The 26,453-nt window shown below is 41.1% G+C and overlaps 1 protein-coding gene across 2 annotated transcripts; it reads left to right on the top strand.

The window, feature by feature from the left end:
* Nucleotides 1-800: 800 nt before the first annotated feature.
* nova1 (NOVA alternative splicing regulator 1) lies at nt 801-26,101 on the top strand. 2 transcript variants are annotated; one of them, XM_023273365.3, is made up of 4 exons: nt 801-1,459; nt 8,849-8,992; nt 17,522-17,688; nt 18,075-26,101. In XM_023273365.3, the coding sequence occupies exons 1-4, from the start codon at nt 1,282-1,284 to the stop codon at nt 19,092-19,094; spliced, it is 1,509 nt and encodes a 502-aa protein (XP_023129133.1). In that variant the 5' UTR covers nt 801-1,281; the 3' UTR covers nt 19,095-26,101. The 2 variants fall into 2 exon arrangements, with proteins under 2 accessions (XP_023129133.1, XP_023129134.1); XM_023273366.3 differs by lacking the exon at nt 801-1,459 and adding an exon at nt 5,806-6,181.
* Nucleotides 26,102-26,453: the final 352 nt, after the last annotated feature.

The following is a 26,453-nucleotide window of genomic DNA, read 5'->3' as shown; positions in this document are numbered from 1 at the left end:
TTTTACATGAACTATACAAAACCAATCATTAAAATCAACTTAACCCTTAGATGCATGAGTGATTGGACCTACACTCTTCCATAAGTGGGTCAAAAATGACCCGTATAAGAATCAATGTGTTTTAATGCCATTTTTGTCATTTCGGTAAAGAATAATTATTTGTAGTATTGTTTGTACTACATTTTTGTCCACACAAGAATGATTTCATGTTTGAAATATGTTTATTTTTCACGTCATAACAGGTTTTGAGCATTTTGATCACCGAAAAAGAAGAATATTACACAACACAGCAATAGAATAATGTCAACATCCATTTTCTTGACATTTTTCTACTCTTTTTCTTCTATTTTCCTGCTCTCCGTCCCTCCAAGTTTGTGCAGTGCATCACCTCTTGTATGATATTATCAGTGATGAAGAGCTTGGATTGTAATACAAATATTCCAATTTCTTTAATAGTATAAAAGGTAGCTTGAAAATTAAATGAAATGATTTTTTAGGAATAACTGGAATGATAAAAACTTTTCATTACAAAGATATTGCATGAAAACGACCTCACTGGATCATTTTTGACCAATTTATGCATCTAATTTTTTATTTATTTATTTATTTATTTATTTATTTATTTATTTATTTTTTAAAGGATTAATTAGGATTAGTGCGTGCAGTGGAATGCAGTACAGTGGTTGTTCCCATCAGATGGACGTGTCTGTGCTGGCCCCTGCTTTTGGCCGGTCAGTGGCACTGTAGTCCTCTGTGGAGCCCACAAACTATATTTCTCCTCCAGCACCACAAAGGCAACAATAACAACAGCTGCACTCATCTGAGCGGACTTCTCAGAGAAAGATGGCGTGGAGATAAGTTCACAAAGCCATTTTCCAGCGCGCTGCCTGCTGAGAAGCTGTTGCACTTGTTTCAATGGCAGAGCTGCCCTCAGACTGAGCTGCTGCTGCTTTATTTTAAGGCGCGGGGTTGTTGTGCGCGTCAACAATAAGGAACATGCTGTTGGAGCGACGCGGAGCGCATTAAATGAGCGCATTTCACTCAATGGGATTTTTATATTTAGCTGTGTGAGGGACCCGCCGGACGAGCAGCAGGGCAGCGGGAAGAGGAGACCCCGATCCCGGTGTTGTCTGACATTTTGGTCCCTTTGAGACCGTTTCGAACCCCCAAAAAACTTGCCGTTCATATCGCGTTACCGGGCTATGTGGTGGTGGTGAGGGCGCTGTGCGTGTGACAGAGAGGGGAATAGCGCAAATTTATCTACAGCTCCTCGGGGGAAAGATGATGATGGCCGGTGGTGGTGGCGGAGCAGCCGTGGACCATAACGGGATCTACTCGAATCCAAACCTCCACAGCCTGCAGCAGCCCCATATGGAGGCTGATAACCCGGACTCCCGCAAACGGCCGCTGGAAACTCCGGCTGAGGAGGCCGGCTGTACCAAACGCACCAACATTGGAGGTAAGAGAGAAACAAGAAGCAGCTCATCCACCTTGTCTCCTCCATGTGAAGTCGAAGCTGTTTGTTGTGCGAGCCTTTGCATGTGTAGTGGAAGTCTAACAGCTTCAACGTAAATGCACTGAAACGCACAGGGACAGCCGAGCAGCAGATCCAAGCTGCATGTTGGCTGCAGCCTAACATGCAGCACCTGTGCACTTGGCAACACTGACTGTGTTTATGGCTGTTACTTCATATACTGCAGATCCCAGCAGGCACAGCAGGCAGCCTGACTGAGTGAGCGGCCTCTTCAGCTCAGGTCAGCTTTGAATTTGAACCCAGTCACCTCTGGGCTCCACATCTGGAGGTGTGCTGTGAAGTCTTTCATTCAGTGGAGAAGTGAGGATTGGTGTGTAGGGACTATTTTACTATAAAGTGTACATGTAACTCTCTGTTTGTCATTGTCTCACAGTTACAGTCTCAGACGGGTACTTTCTTGTGCAGAGACCAAGGACAAATCTGCATTTTGCACTGTATAATGACTAAATCATTACCAGATTATAGTAGCAGAAACAGATGAGGAGAACATATGACAGCAATGTCAATGCAGACTCTAACCGTTATCCTTCTCTATAGTGCCACCAACTTTGTGAATCAGTAGTGATGGCAAACATCTTGTTAGGGCCTTGGGTCAGATAATTTGGGAACACTCCCCTGTAAACCCTGGTCCTCTACAAACACGTTTCCCACTGATTTCCCTCTTTGATGCAGTATGGATGTGTGAGCACCGACAAGAAATGGACAAGAAATAACAGCGCTCTGAGGTTCACATCAGATGGATGCAAGTCTTTGCAGATTTAGTGTTTGAGATCTCTGACATTTTAGTGGCATTTTCCTAAAATATGCAATCTACAGCTGTCAGATTAACCCACTGTGTGCTTTTAAGTATAAAGGTGAGCTAAGTAGGCACACCAGCAGGTGAAAATTCAGCCCTTTAGGGTGCACTCTCATCACCAATTGTAGTTTGATTTCTATCAAACTCTGTTTATTTATAGGCTGCCAAGTCTCAGCATCTGTTTGGTATTTTTGTTAGCCTGTTTGACATACCAGCTTGTAGGCTGCTTCTGTGATGGCAAAAAATTGAAATACTTGAATTCCTAACACGTACGTGTTCAACAAGCAGGGCTGGGTGGTGCAACTGTTGTCAGATGAGGATTTTCCTGCATGATAATGCAAATGCTCTTATTTAAATTAAAAGATAACAACAGATCAGACATTAGCCTTTCACATTAAATCTGGGAATAGTGAGAATAGTGCAGAAACAATGCAGTCTCATTTTAATGAATTGATCCGAATTTCCTTTTCCTTTTGGAGGAGAAATGGTGGCAGCCAATAAAGAATCAACAGGGAGGTGTGTGTGCTCATGCTTTATTATTCGTCAGTAAGATGTCGGGGTGCAACAGTGAGGATGACGGCTGAATTCAGCTACTGTACATCTTATTTCAGCTTGTGATTGTTACGGTCTGCAGCTCACAGGGACCACTTATTTAGGAACTTAATGTTAATTAGACACCTACAGAGAATAGGCAGTTTCTTCACCATATGTTACTGAAATTTCTTTGTCTTTGTGTTCCAGACACCCCGCCATTCAGCGACAGCAGCATTATATCCTATTTCTAACAGCATGAGCACGCTTTTGCTGCACTTCACTGCACCTCCGAAATGTAATTTCAGCAAGGCACATAAGAACCCTTGTGCCACCAGACAGTATTTTAAAACTGATTCACCCCCTCATATGTCCTCCATTAGCACCCCTAAAACCTCTGTGCAACAGAGAAGTCACATGGTGTTCTGCTTCTAGGAGAGTTTTCACCATTCAGCCGTGGTACACAGACTTTGACACAATCTTCTTGTCCAGCACCAGGAAGATATGAATGGCTTGATTGTTTACAGATTACACTTGGAAAATCTTGATAAATACTGCAAAACATACTTCACACAGACACCTCTGACCTTTTTTGCTGGCATTTCTAGAATGCTATTTCATACAGTTTTATCAGGCGGACTGCTGTTTTTTAAGGCATCTCTGCATTACAGCTTCATCACACTTTCTGAGTCTGGAGTGGCACAATTAATACGGTGCTGATGACGGTTTAACTCTGAAGAGGCTGCCTTGTTTTCTCAGAGGCAAAGGTTTTCCAGATGGCTTCCTAAACAAGATCTTATCTGTGAAGAATACCTGATCACTTAATCAAGGAGAACAATGAGAAAGTCCCATTTGTAATCATTACTGTCTTATCCCCACGCTGCCGCTATTTTGTGCAATTTAGAAAAAAAGGTGGACACGTGCAATTTATATTCCAAATTATAATCACAATGCGTGTGGTATGTGATATGCATTTTGCTGTGTTAACATTTTCAAATCAACGCTAAGGTTTAGGAACTTTATAAACTTAACATGACATAACAAGAATTAATAGTTTTTATCAGTTGATTTAGATTTTTAATATGCTACTTTCTGATTTTTCAAGGCACCTCAGAGCAACAGAAGTGAATTACACTGTTTAATCATGAAATCTCAATGAAGTAGAATTCATTTAGTGACTTGTAGCACTGCAGTGACTGTCTACAGGCCCTTTATTGCTCTCCAAATTTATGATTGAGTCGCTCTATTCATTCACAGCAAAATGCAGTTTCTGTGATACATTTTAGCTTAGCATAATCTCAAAAGCAATGGCGTTCTTTAAATGAAAGTTACACAGGCGAAATGTCAGACAGTCTGGGGGTGATTCTGACTAACAGTTTAATATACTTTGAGGCTAATTTTACCACGGTCCTGCAGGCTGAGCTCTACAACACAGTCATGAGTCTATATTCACCTGAAGTGCACATTTGTAATGACCTACAGAAAACAAATGTTTCATGAATATCTTGTCGCCTTGTGCTCTATGTAATGTGTTTCAGCATCGCCTTCCATTGCATGTTCATTACATGTAACAATGCAAACCCACAGCCTCTCTGGCACCAGTGGTAGACAGTCTGATCATCCTCAGCCGTCCCTATAATCACCAACCCCTTGACTACGTCTGATATTGATCACGTTATTCCTACCGAACTGATCATTAACATGACTGGCAGTTACAACAAAGAGAAGAAAGCCTGTGCTCTTTCAAAGCTGAGCCCCTCGTTGTGCATTAAGTGCTGTGGACACTGAATGAGGGAAATTACTCCTCTTTTATCAGCGTTGCCCTTCTCTCCTCAAAATGAACATCTTTCATTCATTTCTCTTTCTAATTACCCGTACTCTGAGCCCATGTTGCTGGCAAGCATGTGCCTTCCAAAAGGTTGTGTGGCTGAGGGATTAGGTATGATCTCGTAATGTTGCTAATGGAAAGGTTGGCACAGGAATGTGAGCTGTGTTTTTTTTTTTTTTTTTATTTTTGGTGGGAAGGACACAGGTGCCCTTGCAGAGCGATGTGACGTGAGCGGACTGTGAATTTGCCAGGTGGCAGTGAAAGAGAGAATGAGAGACAGCGATAGAAATGAAGACAGAGCAAAGCGGAGAGAAAGGGAGAGATAGATAGACCGTGAGAGGGAGTGGAGTCTACAGGGAAGCTGTGTCTATATACTAGAGCATCTCTCAGTAAATGAGACTGCTAAAATTTTCTGCAAGGCATTTTCTCCAACACCAAATGGGCCACAATGTTCAGGTCTGGTTTGTGGGTGAAAATCAGCAGCCAAGAAAAAAAAAACAGCTCTGTTTTTTGGTAGGTTCCCTGGAAAGCACTGTTAAATGAAGCTGGACCTCCCGTGTCTGCACGCCGACACGCATGCACATTGCAGTTTTTACACACATTCAGTCACTTAAGATACCTCTCGGTGTAAGATTTATAGGCGTAGTGATTGGCTTCATCACCCCCCTCCACCATTCTGCGGCACTGCCATTTGCAATGGTTGATGAGCCCCTCCGCCCTCTCAAACATGGCCGTCTAAGGGATTGGGGGTGGGGGAAAGGAGGAAAGGAGGGTGGGTGGCGTAAGGCACGCTGTCTCAGATCACTCCTCCTCCACCTCCTTCATCATCTGCTTATGTTATCCATACACCTCTTCAGCCACTGTTGAAGGTCACTCCACATGCTTCCTCATTCACCGCCGAAACCCGCTCCCTCAGCCACTTCACCTTTGTCACTTTCTACAAAAAAAGTGAGTGAATGGACTGCCATACTTTATAGTGCTGCGTCAAAAGAGGCGGAGTAGGAGAGAAAATTCAATTTTTTGGGACCGGTATCAGGGGGTGGGGACATGACGTTCTGGAGGGAGGAGGCTGCCCATTGGCCGAGCGAGGTGTCAGTCCTGCGTGCTGCTGCAGACGGACAGGCCACTCGATGAATATGGATGAGAGCAGTGAAAAGGGTGATGCGGCAGGGAAGACCCCCCCCTTCAAACCGATGCAGGCTTGAACAATGCGTGCCGTCTTTCACTGAAAACACTGAGAGCCTGCATTAGCATTTTCTCAGACAATTGAGGCTCTGGCCAGCTGCAGGCATGGCTCGGATGCTGCGGTGAAATCTCTTTTTCTGCACCCACTGATGAATTAGACCTCGGTGAAAAAGGTCGACTGGCCGCATTCCTCAACACTACCATTGCACCTATGCCTAGGCTAATGTTAAGATCCCCTTTAGAGATTGTGCCGCGGCATTGATGGCGATCTGACAGAGGACTTGAGAAGCAGCAGATCTCAGAATGGGTAAGCCTCAAACTCTTTATGTCTGACTTGTTGAATTTATCCATCATGCTAGGCTATATGCAATTTCATACATCTGAAGCTCATTTGTTCATCGTTGCTCGTTTTTGTTCCATCGTCCTTGCTGCCTGTCAGGAGCAGGTTAGTCCATTGAAATGCAGAATGGGTACTTGGTGGGGTAGTGAGAAGGAGGGAGGACGGTCACAAGGCATTTCCTCCTGACCCACCCCCCTCGAGTGACTTAACTAAACACATTTGGCTCTGAGTCCATGTCTCTCCTCCAAGCCATCCTTCCAGTATTGGAAGCAGGGGTTTGAACTAACACCCCACTGGCTCCGCTTCCCAATGTGCCCCAGTGATCCCGTTCCCTGGCGGATTGCAGCAACAGATTGCCATGTTTACTCTACCACATGACGCCATTAAAACCTGTTACTGTGATCTCAGACACTAGGACGGAATTAATTATTGACTAATGACAGCAAACGTGGCTGTGAGGGTGATGGAGGGAATCTTAGTGGCTTCCTCCCCTGCTGGGTTTACTCTGGCTGAAGATGAGCAGAAAGTTACGCAGTGGGTTTGGGCTTGTCTGTCAACAACAGGTCTTTGGATGTTAGGATCCTGCAATCAGCATCATTCAAATGAAATTCTTTGTGCGGCTACGGTATCTTGATATTTTGCGATTGGAGTGAGGTCTCAAAGCTTTACGGCGACTGAGTCAGTCATGAATGATCGTTATTTTTTCACCAAGGTCATTTTATTGTTATTCGTTGAGAGAAAAGCAGGGAGCTGACTAAAATATCGTACAAAAGTCCAAATATCGGAAAATGGCCAGGGATGACGAGAACGAGTCATGGGATGTCTGCATAAAGATTTACCTCCTATTTCTTTGTTCTCAAAAAAAATGACACAGTGAACAACACCTGCCATATTTACTAGCTTTTGATGGTGTCCGTGTGTGTGAGTTCATGTTAATGTACGAATAATGCATCATGGGATTTTGGATTGTCTCCGTGAGTAGGGCTAATTAATCTTAATCGAAAGTGAAATTGCATTAACAGTCATGTCATTGTCTGTATATTTGTCAGAACAATTGGTTATGGGTGATATGCACGAAAAACAAGCCTGTGTCTGAATGGAACATGAGGGGCATATTAATGCAATAAGGAGAAGAACTAACATGTAGGCTGTGAAATTCCTTAATGTCACAGTGCCATGTTCATTCACGTCTGAATCTAATGAGTGCATGACTGAGGCAACAAGTTGGTCTCAGTGCAGGGCGATCCACCTCCATCCATCCATCCTCCGTTCCCCACCATACCGGTCAAAGCACCCACATTCGATACCCTCCACCAGGATGCAGTGACACGGTGACAGACTGTGGCTCTGACAGCTGAGATGAATAATCTGTCTCAGGACACACTTGAAAATAGATCACAAATCTTGTCATACTAAGATGGACAGTGCCTTTTTACATCTGTACCTGCTCCAGTGACGTCACCCTTGAAGTAGCTGGAAAGGATCGAACATGACGTCATTGCATCCACATCAGCATGCAGGGGAGAGTATTTGTATCAGTGCTTTAGTACACTAAATATGCGCCTTTACCAAGTGTTAAACATGACGTCATCTATATAATATCTAGAATTGAGTGAGTAATCCCAGTTGCCACATATCTATAAATACAATCATTTTGATCTGTCATTGGCAGGTTCTTTAATAGTATTTGGTCCCAAGCTCAATATGTGGTTGATTGCTCTTTAGTAGATTATGCACTCCATGTGATCAGGGTGTTCTTGGACAGACACTTTTCCAGCTTTGATGTTGATTGATTCTTGATTAGGATTGTAGGAAAAATAACTTTCCCAGCTGAAAGGGAGAAACATGTTTGGCTGTTAATTCATTAAACTGACGTGTTGTCAATCACTGACTGCTACAAGCCACTGTAAGCCACCGAAGCCCCCTCCAAAATGGAGGAGATTTAGCCCATCTTGGCAGTATACCCTATGAACAAATCTGTGGGATTGGTTCCCATATGTTCTCCACACGTCTGTTAATTACGAAGGATCACTCTGTATTGGCATTCATGAACTGCATGGAGAATGAGTTCATGTGTTTGCATTTAGTCCTGTGAGTGTCACTTTCTTTCTCAGGATGCTTTTTTTTTTTTTTTTTTTTTTTTTTTTTTTTTTTTTTTACATTCAGACTGAACTATCAATTCTACTTTCCTTTCATTCATGTGTGAGGACTGATTATTAACGCTGGGCTTAGCTGTGTATTTAGTAGGTGGTTGCTAAAACTCCTTGAAAACAGTTAAAATTAGACCTCTGCAAACTGGAAAGGAGGTCATCATTTACTCTACAAGAAATCTGGGACAGGACACAGAACATGTCACCAATCTCTGATAAAATGTGAATGCAGTGAAAGCTACAAAGACTCCTACTCAAAAGGCAATTTTTTTCTAGATACCTTTCCTTCACCAGCAGAATACAGACACACAATTGTGTTATTATTACCTTTCCGCATATATGTCAAAGCTACCGATCCCATTGTGATCTTTTTGTGAGCTTGTTGGGGTTATTGGGTGTTGGGTAACAGTATGGTGTGTATGATGACGTGCAGAGCTGCTTTACAAGATGTGACCCTTTCCCACTTTGTGTGTCTCTTCCCCAGAGGAGGGTGAGTACTTCTTGAAGGTGCTGATCCCCAGCTATGCAGCCGGCTCTATAATTGGCAAGGGCGGCCAGACCATCGTACAACTGCAGAAAGAGACGGGTGCCACCATTAAGCTGTCCAAATCCAAAGACTTCTACCCAGGTAAGAATGAACGCTCGGTAATTAAAACTGATGAGCATAGAGTCGTCTGTACATGAGAGGAGTCGTCCACCTCATCACCCAGCTGAAGGAGTGATGCCATGCTGGAAGACAGCGCTTGATATTTCCTCTTCATTTGGCTCAACAGAAATAATTGCAGTCAGTTTTAATCACACAGCAATCACGAACACTCTAAACTTAATTATTTTTACATCCTTGAGGGACTAAACATGCATGTAGATGTTAAAGCTGCACACAAGTCTGCAGCAATTTCAATTTATTTATTTGTAAGATTACATCTTGGCATTTTCACTTTTCATAATGGATTTAAAAATTCAGCAGAAAATGTGTGCAGAGAGTGTGAGGAGTATGACATACAACAAAGGTTCCTTTTCCAGAGGTTTATCTGCAGACGGTGGCATGTTGCACATGCCCCAACCATCAGGCTACCAGGATGCTTAGTGATTTCACGCTCAGTAAAGTGCCTTTGTTAACACCCTTCATTGAAGGGTGATAGTATTTAAGTCAGTGCAATATTACAACTGTCTCACATTTCTAGTAAAAATTGTTCAGGGCTGCCATTATATTCCCCTCTCCAAAAATCAAGTACAAATCCTGTGTTGCAGAGGACGTACATCCAGAGCACTGATTGTGCCGGAGAATGTCACTCAAAACTGGCAACAGGAAGAGTATGTTCGTGCAGCTCAGTGACCCCTATCATATGGAGGTCAAAGCTGAACCATCTTATCCTCCAAATACAAAACGGCTGAGTCGTAGAGGAGTCTGGGTGTTTGTCCTTCATGCCTCAGAGGAGGCTTCAACCTGCTGAAAAATAACAGGTGCTGAGCGTCTCGCTGCTTATTAGGTCCAGATGTTTTTTGTGATAACTGATGCAAACAAATAATGCCTGTGTTGTAGTGTCCTTTTTTACTATATATATATATATATATATATATATATATATATATATATATATATATATATATATATATATATATATATATATATATATATATATATATATATATATAGTATACACACACACATATATATATTGTGTCTGTGTGTGTGTCTGTGTGTGTGTGTGTGTATATATGTGTATATATATATATACACACACACACACGTGTGTGTGTGTGTGTGTGTGTGTGTGTGTGTGTGTGTGTGTGTGTGTGTGTGTGTGTGTTTGTGTGACTGTATGTCTATATAGAAACATACAGCTGTAATTTATAGCACAGGTTATGAATGTAAGAAATACTCCAGATGTTTTCAAATTATAGTCCATCCAGAATGGCATTTTCCACCATATTGACTACTTTAAATAGTCAGTTTGTCCTGTGACCTTTGGAGTATCAGCTGTAAAGGACAACATATTTCACTACCTATAGGTAAAATACATACACTTTGAAGACGGCCTGTTGTTTTGGGAGTTAGATGTGACATATTGGACTGACTGCAACATGCCAGAGACTTACTGAGTGCTGAAGGAGAGGAAAAGAAGGATGTTCTAGCAAATATTTTGCCTGTGTTTTTTTCCCACCATGTTTCATTAAACTGCATTATGAAAGGACACATGTTCAGAGGGCACGGCTCAAGATTGTCCACACGGGTGGCCAGCTATGTTTGAGGGAATGAATTATGGCTAGTTCACTGGCATTGGAACAAATAAAAGGAGTGATATGTGTTCTTATTTCTCACTTTGGATCGTGGATGTGTTCATAGGCCACCACCTGCTCTGCCCATCCCCCTACTCATTATCGTGATGAGTGAGAAGAAGAGTTCAGGGAGAGAGTGCTGGCAAGGATTTGATTGGGTGGTTGTTCTGGCCCACACAAGTAAAATGAAACGACTGCTACTGTACGCTGCACAATAGCTGAGAGTGCCGCTTTCTGAGGGGTCAGCGGAGGCTACATCTTGCTGTATTAAGTGTGGGCAACCCGATGAAGTTTGTAAAAAAGCTTGTCCCGAATGTTAGCGGCGAGCAATTCTGCGAGTCAAACTTCAGCTACATCTGTTTTGCTTTCCTTTAGTGTTGAATCAGCTGCGATTTGGGCTAATATAGCATGCTAACGCCTTTACACACAGTTCACGCCCTTATCTCTCATCCTGCAGCAGACTGAGCACACTCACGACAGCACAATTGCACACTAGAGAAATCAAGGGACAACAACCAATGCAGCCATTTTCTTCTGCAATCCTGTGTGAGGTGGCTCAGTCTGAGACTTCCACCCTCCTTACATCACCCATCCATTAGTGGAAGACATGAAACCATGAATTTAAAGGTCTTGATGGGAAACTGTACAACCGGGCCCTGCTGTGGCAGACTGAGATGGATGAGGGGAGATAGTGAAGGGTGTGGATGATGCATGATTGTATGTGAGCGAGGGGACAGGGGGGCAGGCCCAGAAATAGCCCGCTTCAATCTCTCTCTGTGGACATGACCCCTCTCCCAGCTGTACTCAAGCTGCTCCCACACACGCCAAGTTTCCTCTTTCCTCCTCCCCACTCACTGTTTCACTCAGCTTTGGTTCCTGGTAGAAGGGAAAGTTCGGCCAGATTCGATGACATCATACTTCTCTTAAAATTTAGTTTGCGTGCTGGCTTCTAAACACATGGGCACTAAGTTTTCCTGTTTTTATTATCTGGTTTGACCCCATCTAACTGTTGCAAGGCTGAACTACTGCAGCCCCCATACATGCAGTACGCTACGTATTCGCCCACTTGTACTGTGCATTCAGCACATACACACGCCTACTTACACCTACTTACTCACATCCGCATATTTAAGCAGCTGCAAAGAGAGTTGTGGGAGTTCACGATTTGAACACAAACTTAGAAACAAAACTTCAAACCCTCTGAGCAGCTGGCCTCCAGCCAAGTACATGGATTGAGTTACTTTGTACAGCACGAAACAGATGAGGTTGTTGTGATGTCATAGAAACACGAGGCGTATGTTTTCCATTATCAGATCATACAATATAAATCACAATAGTGAACTCATGCTGGAAAACACCACTTTTCCGTCGTGTATAAGGTGAAATATTTTCTTTAGAAAGGAGTGCACAGAGAACCTACATAAACTTTGTTGTTTCCCAACTGAATCTCCATATGCATTGTACACTAGCATTGCTTTTTGGACAGTTTCACTTCTGTTTAGGGCACAGACTTACTTCCCAAGTCTGATGTCTGTGTCTCTAGTAAACAACAGACCAACTTTGATCAGAAGCAGTTGTTCAAATGCAGTATTCTGTCTCTACTGTTCTGCTTTATGGAGCTGATGTGTTGTGTTAGAGAACAGGAGTCTCTCCTGACCAGATCTGCAAGAACAATATTGGATGTGTCATTGTATTACACAAGTGAGCAACTGCTACATTTTTTGGGGGGACTGGTAAAGGTCAGTTGATTAAAGGCACACTCCCCCAGTTTTACACACAGAAGACAGTTTACGTATTGTGTTTAATACTACCTGTGAAAATAGTGTTGTCACAGATATTTCTACTTGAGCTTGGAAAATTGTTTAGCACAAAACCTGCACTGCAAGCTGGAATTCTTGAGTTTGAACTGTTCTTTGTGGCTCTAATGAGGACCCTTTCAAGTTGAAATATAGCTACTGTAGTATTGTTGGAGCTTGACCCATACTAGGAGCTGACCAATATTGATGCTGATACATATTTTAGGCAGTAAAAAATGCAGCTGATATAGCGGCCTATAGTCTTCCCACACACACACACACACACAGACACACACACATATATACAGTAGTATATATGTGTGTGTGTATATATATATATATATATATATATATATATATATATATATATATATATATATATATATATATATATATATATACACACATATATATACTACTGTATATATGTGTGTGTGTCTGTGTGTGTGTGTGTGTGTGTGTGTATATATATATATACACACACACACACATATATACAGTAGTATATATGTGTGTGTGTGTGTGTGTGTGTGTGTGTGTGTGTGTGTGTGTGTGTGTGTATATATATATATTACTATTCAAAAGTTTGGGGTCATTTGTGTCCTTATTTTGGAAAGAAAAGCAGTTTTTTACAATGAAGATAACATTAAATTATTCAGAAATGCAAACTAGACATTGTTAATGTGGTAAATGACTATTCTAGCTGGAAACGGCTGATTTTTATGGAATATCTACATAGGGGCACAGAGGCCCATTTCTAGCAACCATCACTCCTGTGTTCTAATGCTACATTGTGTTAGCACATGACTAGAAGTAGACTTCTACTACTTCTGCTACTTACTAGCTACCATTAGCAGCTGTGTCAGCCACTTCTATTGACCAAAATCCCAGAGACTGAAAGCAATTCCATAATACAGTGATTTCATTCACTTATGCAACAGCTCCTTCATTTAGCATTTAGCTTTGAGCCTACTCCTGACCTCCTGCAACCTGCTTGTGCCTGACCTTTTCAACTTTGTGCACTTGAATCATTATTCTGTGGCGCTATGTTACAAGACTTTTTTTTGCAGTGCTCTTTTGCTGATGTTAGTTGATAATTGTTAGCACAGTGTTCTAATTTAAACCCATTTGCTTGTTCTTTGCAAAAAAGAAAACCAAATGCCTGATTGACTTTTAATTACTGCAAGCTGTGTTGCAAATCCATGTTGTGTACTAGAGCTGCAGCCAGGTATGCGCTATCTCTCATGTTGACTCTACACTTTTTAGTGAGATAAACAAAAATGAATGTTCTACGCAGCCATTTTGTAACAACAGAAAATTAGACAAGACACGCACCGGTGAGGATCAATAACTGTAGCATAGATTACATTCCAATCACAGAGTAAAGTAGTTGGGATTTGTGTCACAAAATGTCCCTGGAGCCATTCCCACCCGCTACAATTTGTATTCGTATTGTGTAGCTTCTCCATTTACTTTTATAACAGACAGAACATTACAGTCACAAATTGAGCAGTTTTAGTCTGCAGATGTTATCATTTGTCACTGGATTGACATGGAGCTGAACTTACAGAAAATATTGCACTGCCTCACTCACTGCATACCAAGTTATTGACACATGCGATCAGTTAACAGTGTCTTATGATGTGCTGTTTTTCATTTTACATTTAGTTTTAGTTGTGTCTGCTTCTTATCACAACTTTCAAAGCTCTCTATCCTTTGATTTGTTTGATGTATTTGATCAACTTTTCTGAAATGTATTTTTAATACTTATCAACCTAATTTAACACTCTTTTGTAGTGGTTTAATATTTGTTTAACAAAAGTTTGGTTCTTTTTTACTTAATCTCACATACAGTGTGGCTTTAAGTCCTGTGAGGGCAGCTAATTTGAATTAATAAACCATTTTCACTCATTTTGGTGACATTTGCTGAAAGACCATAGCATCAAGCTGTTTTATGGGTGCTAGTGAACTCTTAAACACAAGTCTAACTATATATATAATCTGTTTATAAGATGTAGGGGCCACCAACATAAGGCACAGTCAGAAAGTCTTTTCAAGAAATTTGTTGATAATGATAAAAATATAGGATCTCGCCAAGCTTATCTTACAAAAGCCTGTAAATTATAGTGCTTGACGAAAGATTATGTTCAACTTAACTGTCTTTGATCAAAAACTTTTATATCCTTACTGTTTAACAGTAAAATTCCAGGTGTATTTTATTGCAACACAGACATTAGATCCTCCACTACTGCTATATTTAACAGAATCCTATTTGTGCCTACAGTTACAGTTTACTAGTAAAAAGCACTATTTGTCTTCAAGCCTGCTAGAACCAGGCACATAAAGCAAAACAGCCTGTAAGTGAAGGTCTTGTTTCTCTGTGCTAAATTCAAGGAAAATACTATGATAAGTTTGGTTTGTTTTCTGTCGCTTTTCTTTCACAATGACCACGCGGATTGGTGGGAAGTTGTGTTCTGATGTAAAAGTTTTCCAACAGATTTCTTTTGATTCTCTACAAACAATTCCCACAGTTAATTAAAATCAGCGTTTACATGTTCCACAAGCAAACCATATGGCAACAACATGACAGGATGAATATTATCAGAACTGAGATTTCTAACAAAAATGTTTCAACTCAGTTTGTAGTGCGAATAATTACTTAGAAAATCTGCTGATGTGATGACAGTAATTATGGGTGATACTTAAAGTGTGGCATGCTAACAGTCTAAATAAGTCAGACAAAGGATTTGGACAAGCTAAAGCAGAGACAGATCCTCATCACAGGGAGGCTCTGTCAACTGGAGAGAAGTGTTGAAGTTTTCTTACTTCGGGATCAAGATAGAAGACCTGGGAGTCATTGGTCTTGTGGGGAAAGCTGAAGGCTGAGATGTGTGCTCTCTGGGGCACTGACACAATTCGCTCCCCTGCTGCCAAGAAAAAGACAAGCTCACTCTTACTGTGACTCAAAGCGCACAGCTTTTATTATGAAATTCGTCAACCCTCAAACAGAGACGCAAGGCAAAAGCTGACGCAAGCAGTTCAGGAAGTGGAAAGAGTGGAGAAACATTCAGATAGTTTTATATCCTCTTTATGGTGTCTCATCAGCGACAAATGTTGAAGTAACACATGGTGTCTCCTTTAGAATAAACTATCCTAGTGACCTTGAAGAAACACTTTTTATCAGTCTTTGAAATTCTTGTAGCTGCTAACGAGGATGTTTAACTGGATATTACTGTGCAAAGCAGAGGGAACTCCTTACTCAGCAATCCATGTTGGAAAAGTGAAGATAAAGCAATGTGGAAGACTACTGAGGCCAGTATGTTTTCTAAGGATGGGTTACGTCACTCAAGTTGGCCTAGTTTATATGTTTTTGCGTCTGTGTAGGGCAAGAAAAGAGGTTGCTCAGTCTAAGAAAATTATAATAAATCAGATCACGTGCATTAATGAAAGTCACTGCTTTTTTTATATATACTGCAGTATAATTAAGTATTGTATATATTGTCTGTGTTATTTGGGTCTTGGCTGCATATGCAAGAGCAATTTCTGAATTAATATCCTTTGACTAACTTGTCCAGCATACATACCATAATTAGACACAGTGGGAAATAACAGTGATTAGCCATAATAGGAAATAATACTCACTTGTTATTGTATCTGATTAATTTACACACAGACCCTATCTCAAAAGCTTTATGCATGTGTTTATAGGATGAATTGTGTCTAATATTTTTTTTGTAAATGTTGGTAATGTTCTGCAAAAAATGCAGGTGCTGACATCAAAATCTACAATAGGTTAAGTGGTTGTATTCACAGGCTGTCACACTGCCACTTGACGAATGACAGGCTTGTGGAGCACAGCACCAAGACACGGCAAATGTGCTTCTGTCCAAAGAGATTTCATTTATCGTCTGCTTGTTTTTCAGTGCGATTTGGATTTATTTTAGTCTCTTCTAGTATAAAATAATGTGACAGCTGAAAATGTAAATGTGCAGAAACGGTTTTATTTGATGCTCTTTATGCACAATGTAGTACTGAATGTCTATTATCAGGAACTTAACAAGGAAACTAAGCCAATAAGGTCAAACGCAGTGTAGGTGCCCCTTCCCTTCATTTTGCCTAGTTAGGGTTTTCTATTGCTTTTCCTGATATGTGTAAACTGACCTATTGACTGTCTAAATCCATTATTCAACATATCTATGGCACAGAGCCAATCAGATCTGATTTCAAACTAATTTTCACTCAATTCATTTTAGCATTTCCTGAGTGCTGGTAAAGGGCTAGAGGACAGATGCAGATGTTTGTGTCCCCAGTCTTGAAATCTGAGAACTGAATTAAAGATGGAAATGCTAGCGATGAAGTAGAAGAAATGTTTAGACACGAGATCACCTCCTCAGCTGGTCTTTCCATTTAAAATTTTACCCAATCAATGGGAAAATGGTGCCTTTTAGTCTTGTTTAATGCTGAGATTTAAGCCATATGTCAGGCCAACAAAGAATATCAAGAGACATTTCAGATTTGACCAAAGAATAGTCAAATGTTGCAAGAGTGCAAGGCAGGAAGGTTCATACAAAAGGGTGAGTGTTTTAAAAATCTTGCAAGCAAGTATAAAGGACTCGCTGTTGCATCACCTGTTTCCACGGCTTGGCCCCTTTACCATGGCAACGGAATGCCGGTTGGTTCATCAATGTGGGCGTAGAAAGAAGCCTAGGGGAAGAATAAATGTGTGTTTAGTCTATTAGAGCTGCAAGGCAAGGACAGGCTCAGTATTACAGCACTGAAAGTGTTACATCATTGAAGAGGAATCCTTCTCCCCCCCTGTGGCTCGCTAACCAAGCACGGTTCAGTCTTTCAGCTGTTTCTCTGTTGATTGTGTAAATGGAGGAAGCGAGGAATAGCTTGGTAATTGGGTCTCTTTGTGAAATGTCAAGGAACGTTCTTCATTGCCAAGGCATCTTAATATAAATGTAGATTTTAGCCCAGCCCCCAGCAAATCCCTCAAATCTGCTTGCCAAGTACCCACTCAGAGCACATTAGAGTAACCCATCTCTTGTGTTTGTCCTCTTCTTCCTCTCTCATCAAAGGAACAACAGAGCGAGTCTGTCTGATACAGGGTACGGTCGAAGCCCTCAATGGTGTCCACAATTTCATTGCGGAGAAAGTCCGCGAGATGCCCCAGAGCGCCCAGAAACCAGAGCCAGTCAGCATACTGCAGCCACAGACCACGGTCAACCCTGACCGAGTCAAACAGGTGAGACTTTGTGTATTCAGTGGCGTCACTGGGGTGTGTGGTCCTACGTGGTGGGAACAGTTCATTTCCAGGACACTTTGTTTATTAGTTGCCAGTCTTACTTGTTCTCTGAGCCATGACCCATAGTCTGGTAGGGTCAGGAAAATGTGAGGGGATGTGGTTATTTTTACCGACAGTCTTTCATAGCTAGACAGAGCCGTGTGGCAGCTGCAGCCTAAACCCCTGGGATTAACAAATCGCTGAGTAAAGCAGGGGCTGGTATAGTACTCTGACTCAGAGAGAGATATCCATCTTTCTGTTGACCATTTATGCTTTTAAATCTTTCTCATGTTACCTTTTACCATGTTACCTTTTATTGCTACCACAATCTTTCTATTTCTCGACAGGCCAAATTGATCGTGCCCAATAGCACAGCTGGGCTGATCATTGGCAAGGGTGGAGCAACAGTGAAAGCAGTGATGGAGCAGTCAGGGGCTTGGGTGCAGCTCTCTCAGAAGCCAGAGGGCATCAACCTGCAGGAGCGAGTGGTAACCATCAGTGGGGAGCCAGAGCAGAACCGTAAGGCTGTGGAAATCATAGTGCAGAAAATCCAAGAGGACCCCCAGAGCAGCAGCTGCCTCAACATCAGCTATTCCAACGTCTCGGGCCCAGTGGCCAACTCCAACCCCACCGGCTCCCCCTACGCTAACACGGCCGAGGTGCTGCCCAATGCAGCTGCAGCAGCTGCCACTGCATCCAGCCTTCTGGGTCAGGCCGGATTGACAGGAATGGGCGCCTTCCCTGCCGCCATGTCCAGCTTCTCCGGCAATGATCTGCTGGCCATCACCTCAGCCCTCAACACATTGGCCAGTTACGGCTACAACACTAACACGCTGGGCCTGGGCCTCAACCCTGCAGCGGCTTCTGGGGTCCTTGCTGCAGTAGCAGCTAGTGCTAACCCAGCTGCTGCTGCAGCGGCTAACCTGCTGGCCTCCTACGCAAGCGATGCCTCCAGCAGTGCTGGCCACCCCGCTACCGGCCTCGGTGGGTTCTCCCTGGGGTCTCTAGCAGCTGCTACCGGGGCTTCCAACGGTTACCTAAATGCTTCATCTCCACTGATGGCCTCCTCCCTATTGGCAACAGAGAAGCTGGCAGATGGGGCCAAGGACGTGGTTGAGATAGCTGTGCCCGAGAATCTGGTGGGAGCCATTTTGGGAAAAGGAGGGAAAACGCTGGTAGAGTACCAGGAGCTAACAGGAGCCCGCATCCAGATCTCCAAAAAGGGAGAGTTCATTCCTGGTACTCGGAACCGTAAAGTTACCATAACAGGGTCGCCGGCCGCTACGCAAGCAGCGCAGTATCTGATCAGCCAGCGGATCACTTACGAGCAGGGCGTGCGTGCTACCAACCCACAAAAGGTGGGCTAAAAGGAAAAAGAAGAGCAAGGAAGGAAAGGATGAAGACAGAGTTAGAAGGGAATTGAGAGTCACGATGAATAGAAAAAAAGAAACGTCCAAATATCTGTTCAATATTTCAGTATCAAATGAGAGAATCACAAAGGAGGAGGTGGGGGAGACAACCAAGATAAGTGTGTGTGAAATGTGAATGTGTTTTTAGGACTGATGTCCTGATGTTTTTTAAAAGTTTGTGTCGAGTCCTTTTGACGATGGTGATCAGAGTAAGCTGAACTGGTCCACTGCCAAGCTGCAGATTTAAGGGTGAGGCCGCAGGGTTTCACCCTCCTCCAAAACCTCATAGCTGTTTTATTTTCCTTTTTTGTGTTTGGTTTTGTTGGTTTTAATTTCAGTTGCAAACCTCAGCTCCCGGTGAGCTGAGCATGTCAGACGAAGTTCCAGCCAGCTAATAGAGCTGTTTTACAAACCTTGCTCTTTGTATACGATGCAGAAGGCATTGTTAACAGGGGGAGGTTTCATGACAAGCACCTGAGGTCATCTCAGTTTATGGGGAAGCAATCTGAGTATAATTTCTTTAAAAAAAAAAAAAAGAAAAAATCACATCTTTGTTGACATATGTTGAATTCTGGCTCATATCATAATTGAAGTTTCTAAATTTGGGTATTTTATATTTTCATCCTTTATTTATTGACATGGTCTCATTCAAACACAAATAGATTATTTAAACCTGTGAATGCAGGTTGATCTGAATGTAAAAACAATATTAGCCTAATGCTATTTTTTATTTACAGGGATCAAATATTGTGTTGCAGTGAAAGAAATGTATAACTCAAACCCAGTCTGAACTTCACTGTTGCTGTCTGCAAGTACAGTTCAGGGGTTAAATAATCAATGTGAGAGGATAGAGGAGACACACAGGAATGTATAAATATATTTTACATAAACACACATAGATGATGCTCCCACAAACGCACAAACACTGAAACATATTTGCATATTCAGTCACAGCTCCAAACACACAGAAATATGTTCTTGTTTAACCCTTTCTTGGTGCTATAGGATTAGGTTTATATCTCCTTTACCATGAAATCAAAATCTCTCTGGCGACTAATACTTGATTTAAAATAGCTGATGTGGCGTCCAGCCATTAGTAGCCCATTGGATCTAACCCAGCCTCTCTCACCTAATGACAAATGATTGATTTCAGCATTTTGTGATGACAAAGCAATCCAGTCTTAATATTTCAAGTCCATTCTTGCTCCCAATGCAGGCCTTTCTTTTTTTTTTTTTTTGAAACAAAAAATTGGCCATCCTCGAATAGATATTACCTGATATCATTTTTGCCTTAGTCAGATATTTTGTATCTCCCAAGTATAACGTTAAAGCTCAGACTACTTTGAAGCAGTGTCTAACCAGTTCAGTTCGCAAAGGGAACAAAGCACTACAAAAGCATTTTGATAAGAAAAGCTGTATGAACCAATATCTGTGAACAAAGAAACTATTGCCTTTACATTAAGGGTACCAAATAGTCAAGAGACATACACTAATGAAAGGGAAGTAGAATGACACTTGACAAGAAGGCTTGGACTCACTTTTTCTGTGAGCCGTCCTTCCCAATTTGCATCAAGACAAAAAATAAAAAGTTAAATAAAAACATTCTGCAGTTCTACCAGGCAGCCTGTTATCGCTCCCAAAACACGTTAAAGCTCAATAACCTCGGGTGGAGCACATAATAAAACATAAAATGTTTTGGCATCATTGTCTTTTATGGGCAGTTGTTTGTCTAATGCAGGCAGGCTAATTGTCTAGAGCATTTCTAAGCACTTGAAGATTACCTTGGCTTCCTTCTGTGCTGCTATCCATAGTGTTCATCCTGAGTACACTGGGTCTCTGAAGACTGCACTGTGAGACATTAAGAACACAATGTAAAGCGTGTCTGTCCCTGCTTGGGATGTGAGTATATTTCAATGTGCACATCTATGTCACATACACAAGACCTACCAATACTGACAGGAGGGATATCGCCACAAGAGCATTTATACTCCAGCGTCTTGTGATGTTTCTGTTTACCAATGCACTGCACTTAAATTAGCAGACATTTTCTGATCAGCAAACTACAAATTATTCTCACCACATTTTCCTGCACTGTATTCTCCAGTCCTGCTATGTCCACTTCCCCCTGCTCTAAAGACATCTTTTAATTGTCCCCATCAACCCAAGCTCTATGATCAGCTTCCTGAATACACGGCTGTGAGGGTTGGTGCTGAGTAGTGTCCAAGAAAATCAGAACCACTCCCATTTTTTGGAAAATTTGATGAATAGCCTTTTCATTTTCATAATTCATGTTTGAAAGTAAATGGATTTGAAAGTGTTTCAAGCAACTCGTTGTGTCTGAACATTATGCGTGGCAATTGCAACAGTGAGCCTTTTTTCCTATCTGAAAACTTTCCTTTCACTGCGTGTCTGGAAGGCTTCGCAGTCATCCATAACTACAATCCGGCCACCAGTAAAATCATAGCATAAGATGACCTTTTACTGCCCAATATTTTAGCATATAATAAGATACAAGCACAAAACAAGGGGATGTTTTATCAATGCAACTGGACTGCTTGACTGCAGGGAGCTTTCCGTCAAAGCTCTCTGTTCAATACATAGTGCCAAATGCTATTTCTCTTTGCCCCTCATTAACTTTCCTCTTTCTCTCAACATTTTATTCCCCTGCATGTTGCTGTTTCTCACCATTCTGATTTTCCTCCTGTGTCCTAATCTCTGTCTGTGCTTCTTCCTACACTGTGCTCTCCCCCTCTTTCTCCTTCCTCCTGTCTTGTCTTCTCATGGGCGGTGTGTTGGATGTGCTGGTGGTGGGAGTTATGCACTATAGGTCATAAGGGTATGAAAATATTTTCCCAGGCCGTAGAGTTCACAAGGCTAAAATGCACAGAAAACACCTGCCTCCAAAACTGTGACACCCACCAAGACCAACCAGCAAAGTTAGCTCAAAGTATCAGATTCCCTCTATAAGAAGAACAAGTAGGATTAAGACAGGTTTAGAAAGCGATCTATGGCCTTTTAAGGGAAGAAAAAGTGATGTAGTTTTTCCAAAAGAAGGCAAATCTTGGTTGAATAAATATTCATACACTGGCTGAGCTCAAGTTTCAGCCTCCAAACAGCATAGTAAGGACAGAATGCATAAGATAGCGAGAGTAAGGTGGGAAATTGTTTGTGACCTCAAGCCGAAACAATGACATCCTTTATGCATATCCTGTTATCTGAAAATGACTAGAATTCATTTCTGTGGAATACAATATGTCATGTCATATGATCTATATGTACTTTATTGTAGCTATTCTAGTTTGTAGTCCAAATGCAGTCCAGCGTTGTCGATACAATGTGAAACTATGTTATATTTGTGTGGATGATGAGAGTGCCAACTAAGCCTGATTAAGATTAGCTTCGCGATTTGTTTGTGCATTATGATGACTCATCATCGACTGGTGGTGTCCATATTTCTGTCATTGATGATTTAGTTTGACAGTAAGAAAATGTAAAGAATATTGGAAGCAATATAGTAGCATGTTGTCCTGTTTTGTGTTTTATGTCTGTTGTATGAACCTTTGAAATTACTAAGATTTTGAATGAATAGGTTTACATGTACTTTTTGTAAGTTATGAAAATGCTGCTATTTGATAAGTAAACTATACAAAATATTTTAGTTGAAAAGATGTCTGGTCTGTTGATTAGAAACATGCTCTAAAAGGCTGGAGCATAAAACGAGGTGTATAGAATACTATACAGTATTGGTAAGATAGTAAAAGTAATAATAGACTCCATAGTACAACCTGTGCCAAACTAGACCTCCGCAGCTTCTGAAATTGTAGATGTGCGATCAAATGTTAGATATCAATAACTTGTTTAGAAGTGCTGATCAAGTGCCAATCAAACACTGTCTTTTAAGTTAAGAAAAGATAATCAAATACATTACTTAAGAAAACAAAGGACAAAGAACTTTTTGTGCATTGTTTTATCCCATAGGTACATAGAGTAAGAGTTAAAGATTGTGATTTTTATGGATCCATGTTGTTTTACACTCCATGCATCCCTTGTGTGTTTGTTTGACCTGTGGCTTAAGTACTGCTGTTTTCTCACAAATGTCTCTATAGGCCAGCATGGACTAAGCATAACATGTTATAAGCATTCATAACATAGCCATTAACAATCAAAAATGTGTTTGTGGAGTTAGGTGTTATCTTTTTGCACGTCTTCTATTGCATGGTATCAAAGTAAATTATGGAGGAAAAAAATTACAAAAACTTGCGAGGTGTCTCGCAACATTCAAAGACATAACGCTGCATGCAGTCAAATGTAAAGCACTTAAGTTTACTCGCCTCATGTTAAAAAAAGTTGTTTTTTATGTTGTGAGTTGGGAGGGAGCTCATTATTGTCATGTTGGCCCGAAAACAAACAAAAAAAAAAGACACAGACACAAACACACATCTGAGATCAAATTTCTCATCAATCAAGTTCATTTCTCTTAGCATCATCAGAGAAGATATTTAGATTTATAGGTACAGTGAGGAGTATTAAAAATGTGAAACAAGCAAACGTGAAAATGTTATCCAGTGCATTGGCTCCTTGTGTTTTTAGGATATCAGGCATGCATTTCTTTTCAAACAGGTTAAACCTCATATAACCTGTCTCATAATGGTTTTAGATTTTTTATGTCACAGCTTGAAAGCCCAGATCTAATCTATGAATGTACCCATTTACTTATTTTTTTTTTAAGTTCTGTCGAATGTTTATCGGTCTTTAATGTAAATTCAGGGCAGGAATGTCAAATACATGTAGAGTTAATATCTATGTCAATAACAGATTTCACCTATAGTCAGGTAGGCCTCACACGGCCATAGTCATGAACCAGATATGTTTTAACACAACTTCCGATTCGCTGTCAACATTATCGTGTTTGTTTGGTGTTGCATAAATGCACTTTACTGATCAGTGGGTCATTTTGGGTGTGAAATGAAGCAAACCATGTTGGCTTTCAACAGTTTGAGTTTATTTTATTGCCATTTTTGCTGTTGCTCCAATGTGACTTTTATTTATTTATTTTCTGATCCTGTTGGGTCTCATGAATGATGGAAAGGGCTGGAGTCTCAGACAAAATAGAAAAGTAGCACCTGTTTCCTCACTCGAAGGCTTCTCCTTCACATTCCCCTCAGCAGAGGTCTGTGTCAATCACTGCGTGCTCTGTTTTGAACCAATATGTGAAATTAGGACAGATCTGTACATCTTTGTCCTTTTGCATCCTCTTTTGCTTTTAAAATCCAAATTTAAAGTGGTTTTCATTTCTCCAGCAAATTGGGATCCAAGCACTGGACTGAAGGGACTGAAGGATGCAAGCTCACCATCTGGCTGATACAACAGTCAGATCTGAGAGACATAATCGGCACCAGCAAATTGATGATTGCCTCTGCCACCTCAACATGAAAATCACAGAGGAAACCGTTGAATGGTTAAGGTCTAGTTATAGGAGCGATGTTTCTGTCTCATTATTTTGTGTTGCACACCCCTGTCGTTGCATTTAGTGCTTCACATCGAAACGCCAAACGAAGTGCAGTATCATTCCAAAAGTTGTCATGTTTGTTTTGATTTTCACTCCAAATGTATTCTGGACGTTCATCCACCCCCACGGAGCCCTTTCACAAGAAGGCTAGGACTGGTTTTAAACTCTACAAACTGGCTAAGGCTGCTCGCTCCTCTCTTAAAACCTCTTCTACCTGAGTCTCACTCTCTCAGCCTACACAATATCACGATTTGTGTTCCATTACACCGAGCACTTGCTACTGTGTCCACCCTTTAAATGGATTAAGGTATTTCTGAGCCCTTTCGTCTGAGAAAATACAGGATTCTTTGCCAACCAGACATGAGGCCATTTTTGTCTTTGACCCTCTGAACCTCCCATGAACTTTGTTGACCTTCTCCATCCCCAAGAACTCATATATGTGTTGGATATTTTACACCACTTTTACTGTCAAACTCTGCCAGACTGTTCTTTTGTTTCCTGGTTATCTGGACAATTCTGCAGGGTTGAACGCTTGCTTAAGTGTAAACTGAAGAAAGCATGCCAGTACCTTGCAAACATTTTCATGTCATTGTAAAATTTTCTTTCGGGGTTCGGTTTTATGTTGCTTAACCTCTGTTCTTTCCATCTCAGAAAAAAATGGACTGACAGCATAAAATCAATTATTCCAACCTAAGCAAAGTGATGTTTTGTTGATTGGGTGGATTTCTCTTTGATATTAATGATAACAGTTCTGTCTTTCATTTGTGATGAGCGAGGAGAATCTGTGAAAGTCCACAGTGTTAACTACCTAAAGGGCTTTCTAGGACAGCATTTATATGTCTTTTAAAATGAAAAAGTCCTCTGAATATGTTCAGAAAGGAAAATTGCCTTCTTGTGCCATTTTAGAAAAAGTGTGAAAGCTTTTTATGGCAAATATTTGTCAGCAAGAGTGCCAAATAATTCCATACTGAGCCAAAAGGCTGCCAGCCTGCATAACTAAATGTTAGATCACTGGAATGGTTACGTCCCATTTCCACTCCCCTTGAAAAACATCACCCTAATTGTACAACGTTTGAGCTCATGTACCATTATTGTTATGCTGCCAGTCTGTTTTCTGCTTTTGTCAGAGAAACATCTCAGAAGCAGTATATTTTCTAAATGATACACTGTTGATAAAAAGACAACAGCTACTTTGGTGAGGGAATGAGAGGATTTTAAAAGTGTCATTGTTTTTATTATTAGTTTATTTGAACATTATTCATTAATAGATTTAACGGTAATGACTATTTAATGTAACTGTAGTACTGTGTTTGTAAAAGAAATTCAGTGAGTTGTGTTTTATGACTCGTGGACTACCAGTGAAGTCAGCATTTCAGTGTTAATAATTGAATTGTTTTTTAAAGATTATTTTTGCGACGGCAACAAAGAGTCATTATAAATGTTCATTTTAACATCACTTGTCTTCTGTTCCTTTTATTCTCCACCTCGTCCCTCTGCTCTGTCTCACTTGAGTGAAAGGTTGAGTGTTTACATAATTGCAACCAACACATTCTATGAATAGACTGATTTCTGAAGAGCTGAATCTGAGCGCACATTAAATGTTAACAATCGCTATGTTTACATGGACAAAATTCTCACTCAATGAGGAATCAGCTAAAGGTGCAACAACTTTGTGGTGAAAAGTGGCTTAAATTTCACACCTGGTTTACATGAATTTGTTTGATAGCCGGGTTTGTTTACGGAGGGCAGGGTGTTAGACACTGAACACTACATTTAGTACCTCATTCTGCTCTTCGGTGTAAAAAGCT

The sequence above is a fragment of the Amphiprion ocellaris genome, chromosome 14 (genome assembly GCF_022539595.1).
Source record: "Amphiprion ocellaris isolate individual 3 ecotype Okinawa chromosome 14, ASM2253959v1, whole genome shotgun sequence".
Classification (NCBI taxonomy): Eukaryota; Metazoa; Chordata; class Actinopteri; family Pomacentridae; genus Amphiprion; species Amphiprion ocellaris.
This window is presented reverse-complemented; position numbering and strand designations above follow the sequence as displayed.

What these genes read in the sequence shown, in the direction of transcription:
- nova1 (XM_023273365.3), top strand. Translation starts at nt 1,282, where the DNA reads ATGATGATGGCCGGTGGTGGTGGCGGAGCAGCCGTGGACCATAACGGG. An exon ending in CAAACGCACCAACATTGGAG is followed by an intron (nt 1,460 to 8,848) that starts GTAAGAGAGAAA and finishes TCTCTTCCCCAG; the next exon opens with AGGAGGGTGAGTACTTCTTG. An exon ending in ATCCAAAGACTTCTACCCAG is followed by an intron (nt 8,993 to 17,521) that starts GTAAGAATGAAC and finishes CTCTCATCAAAG; the next exon opens with GAACAACAGAGCGAGTCTGT.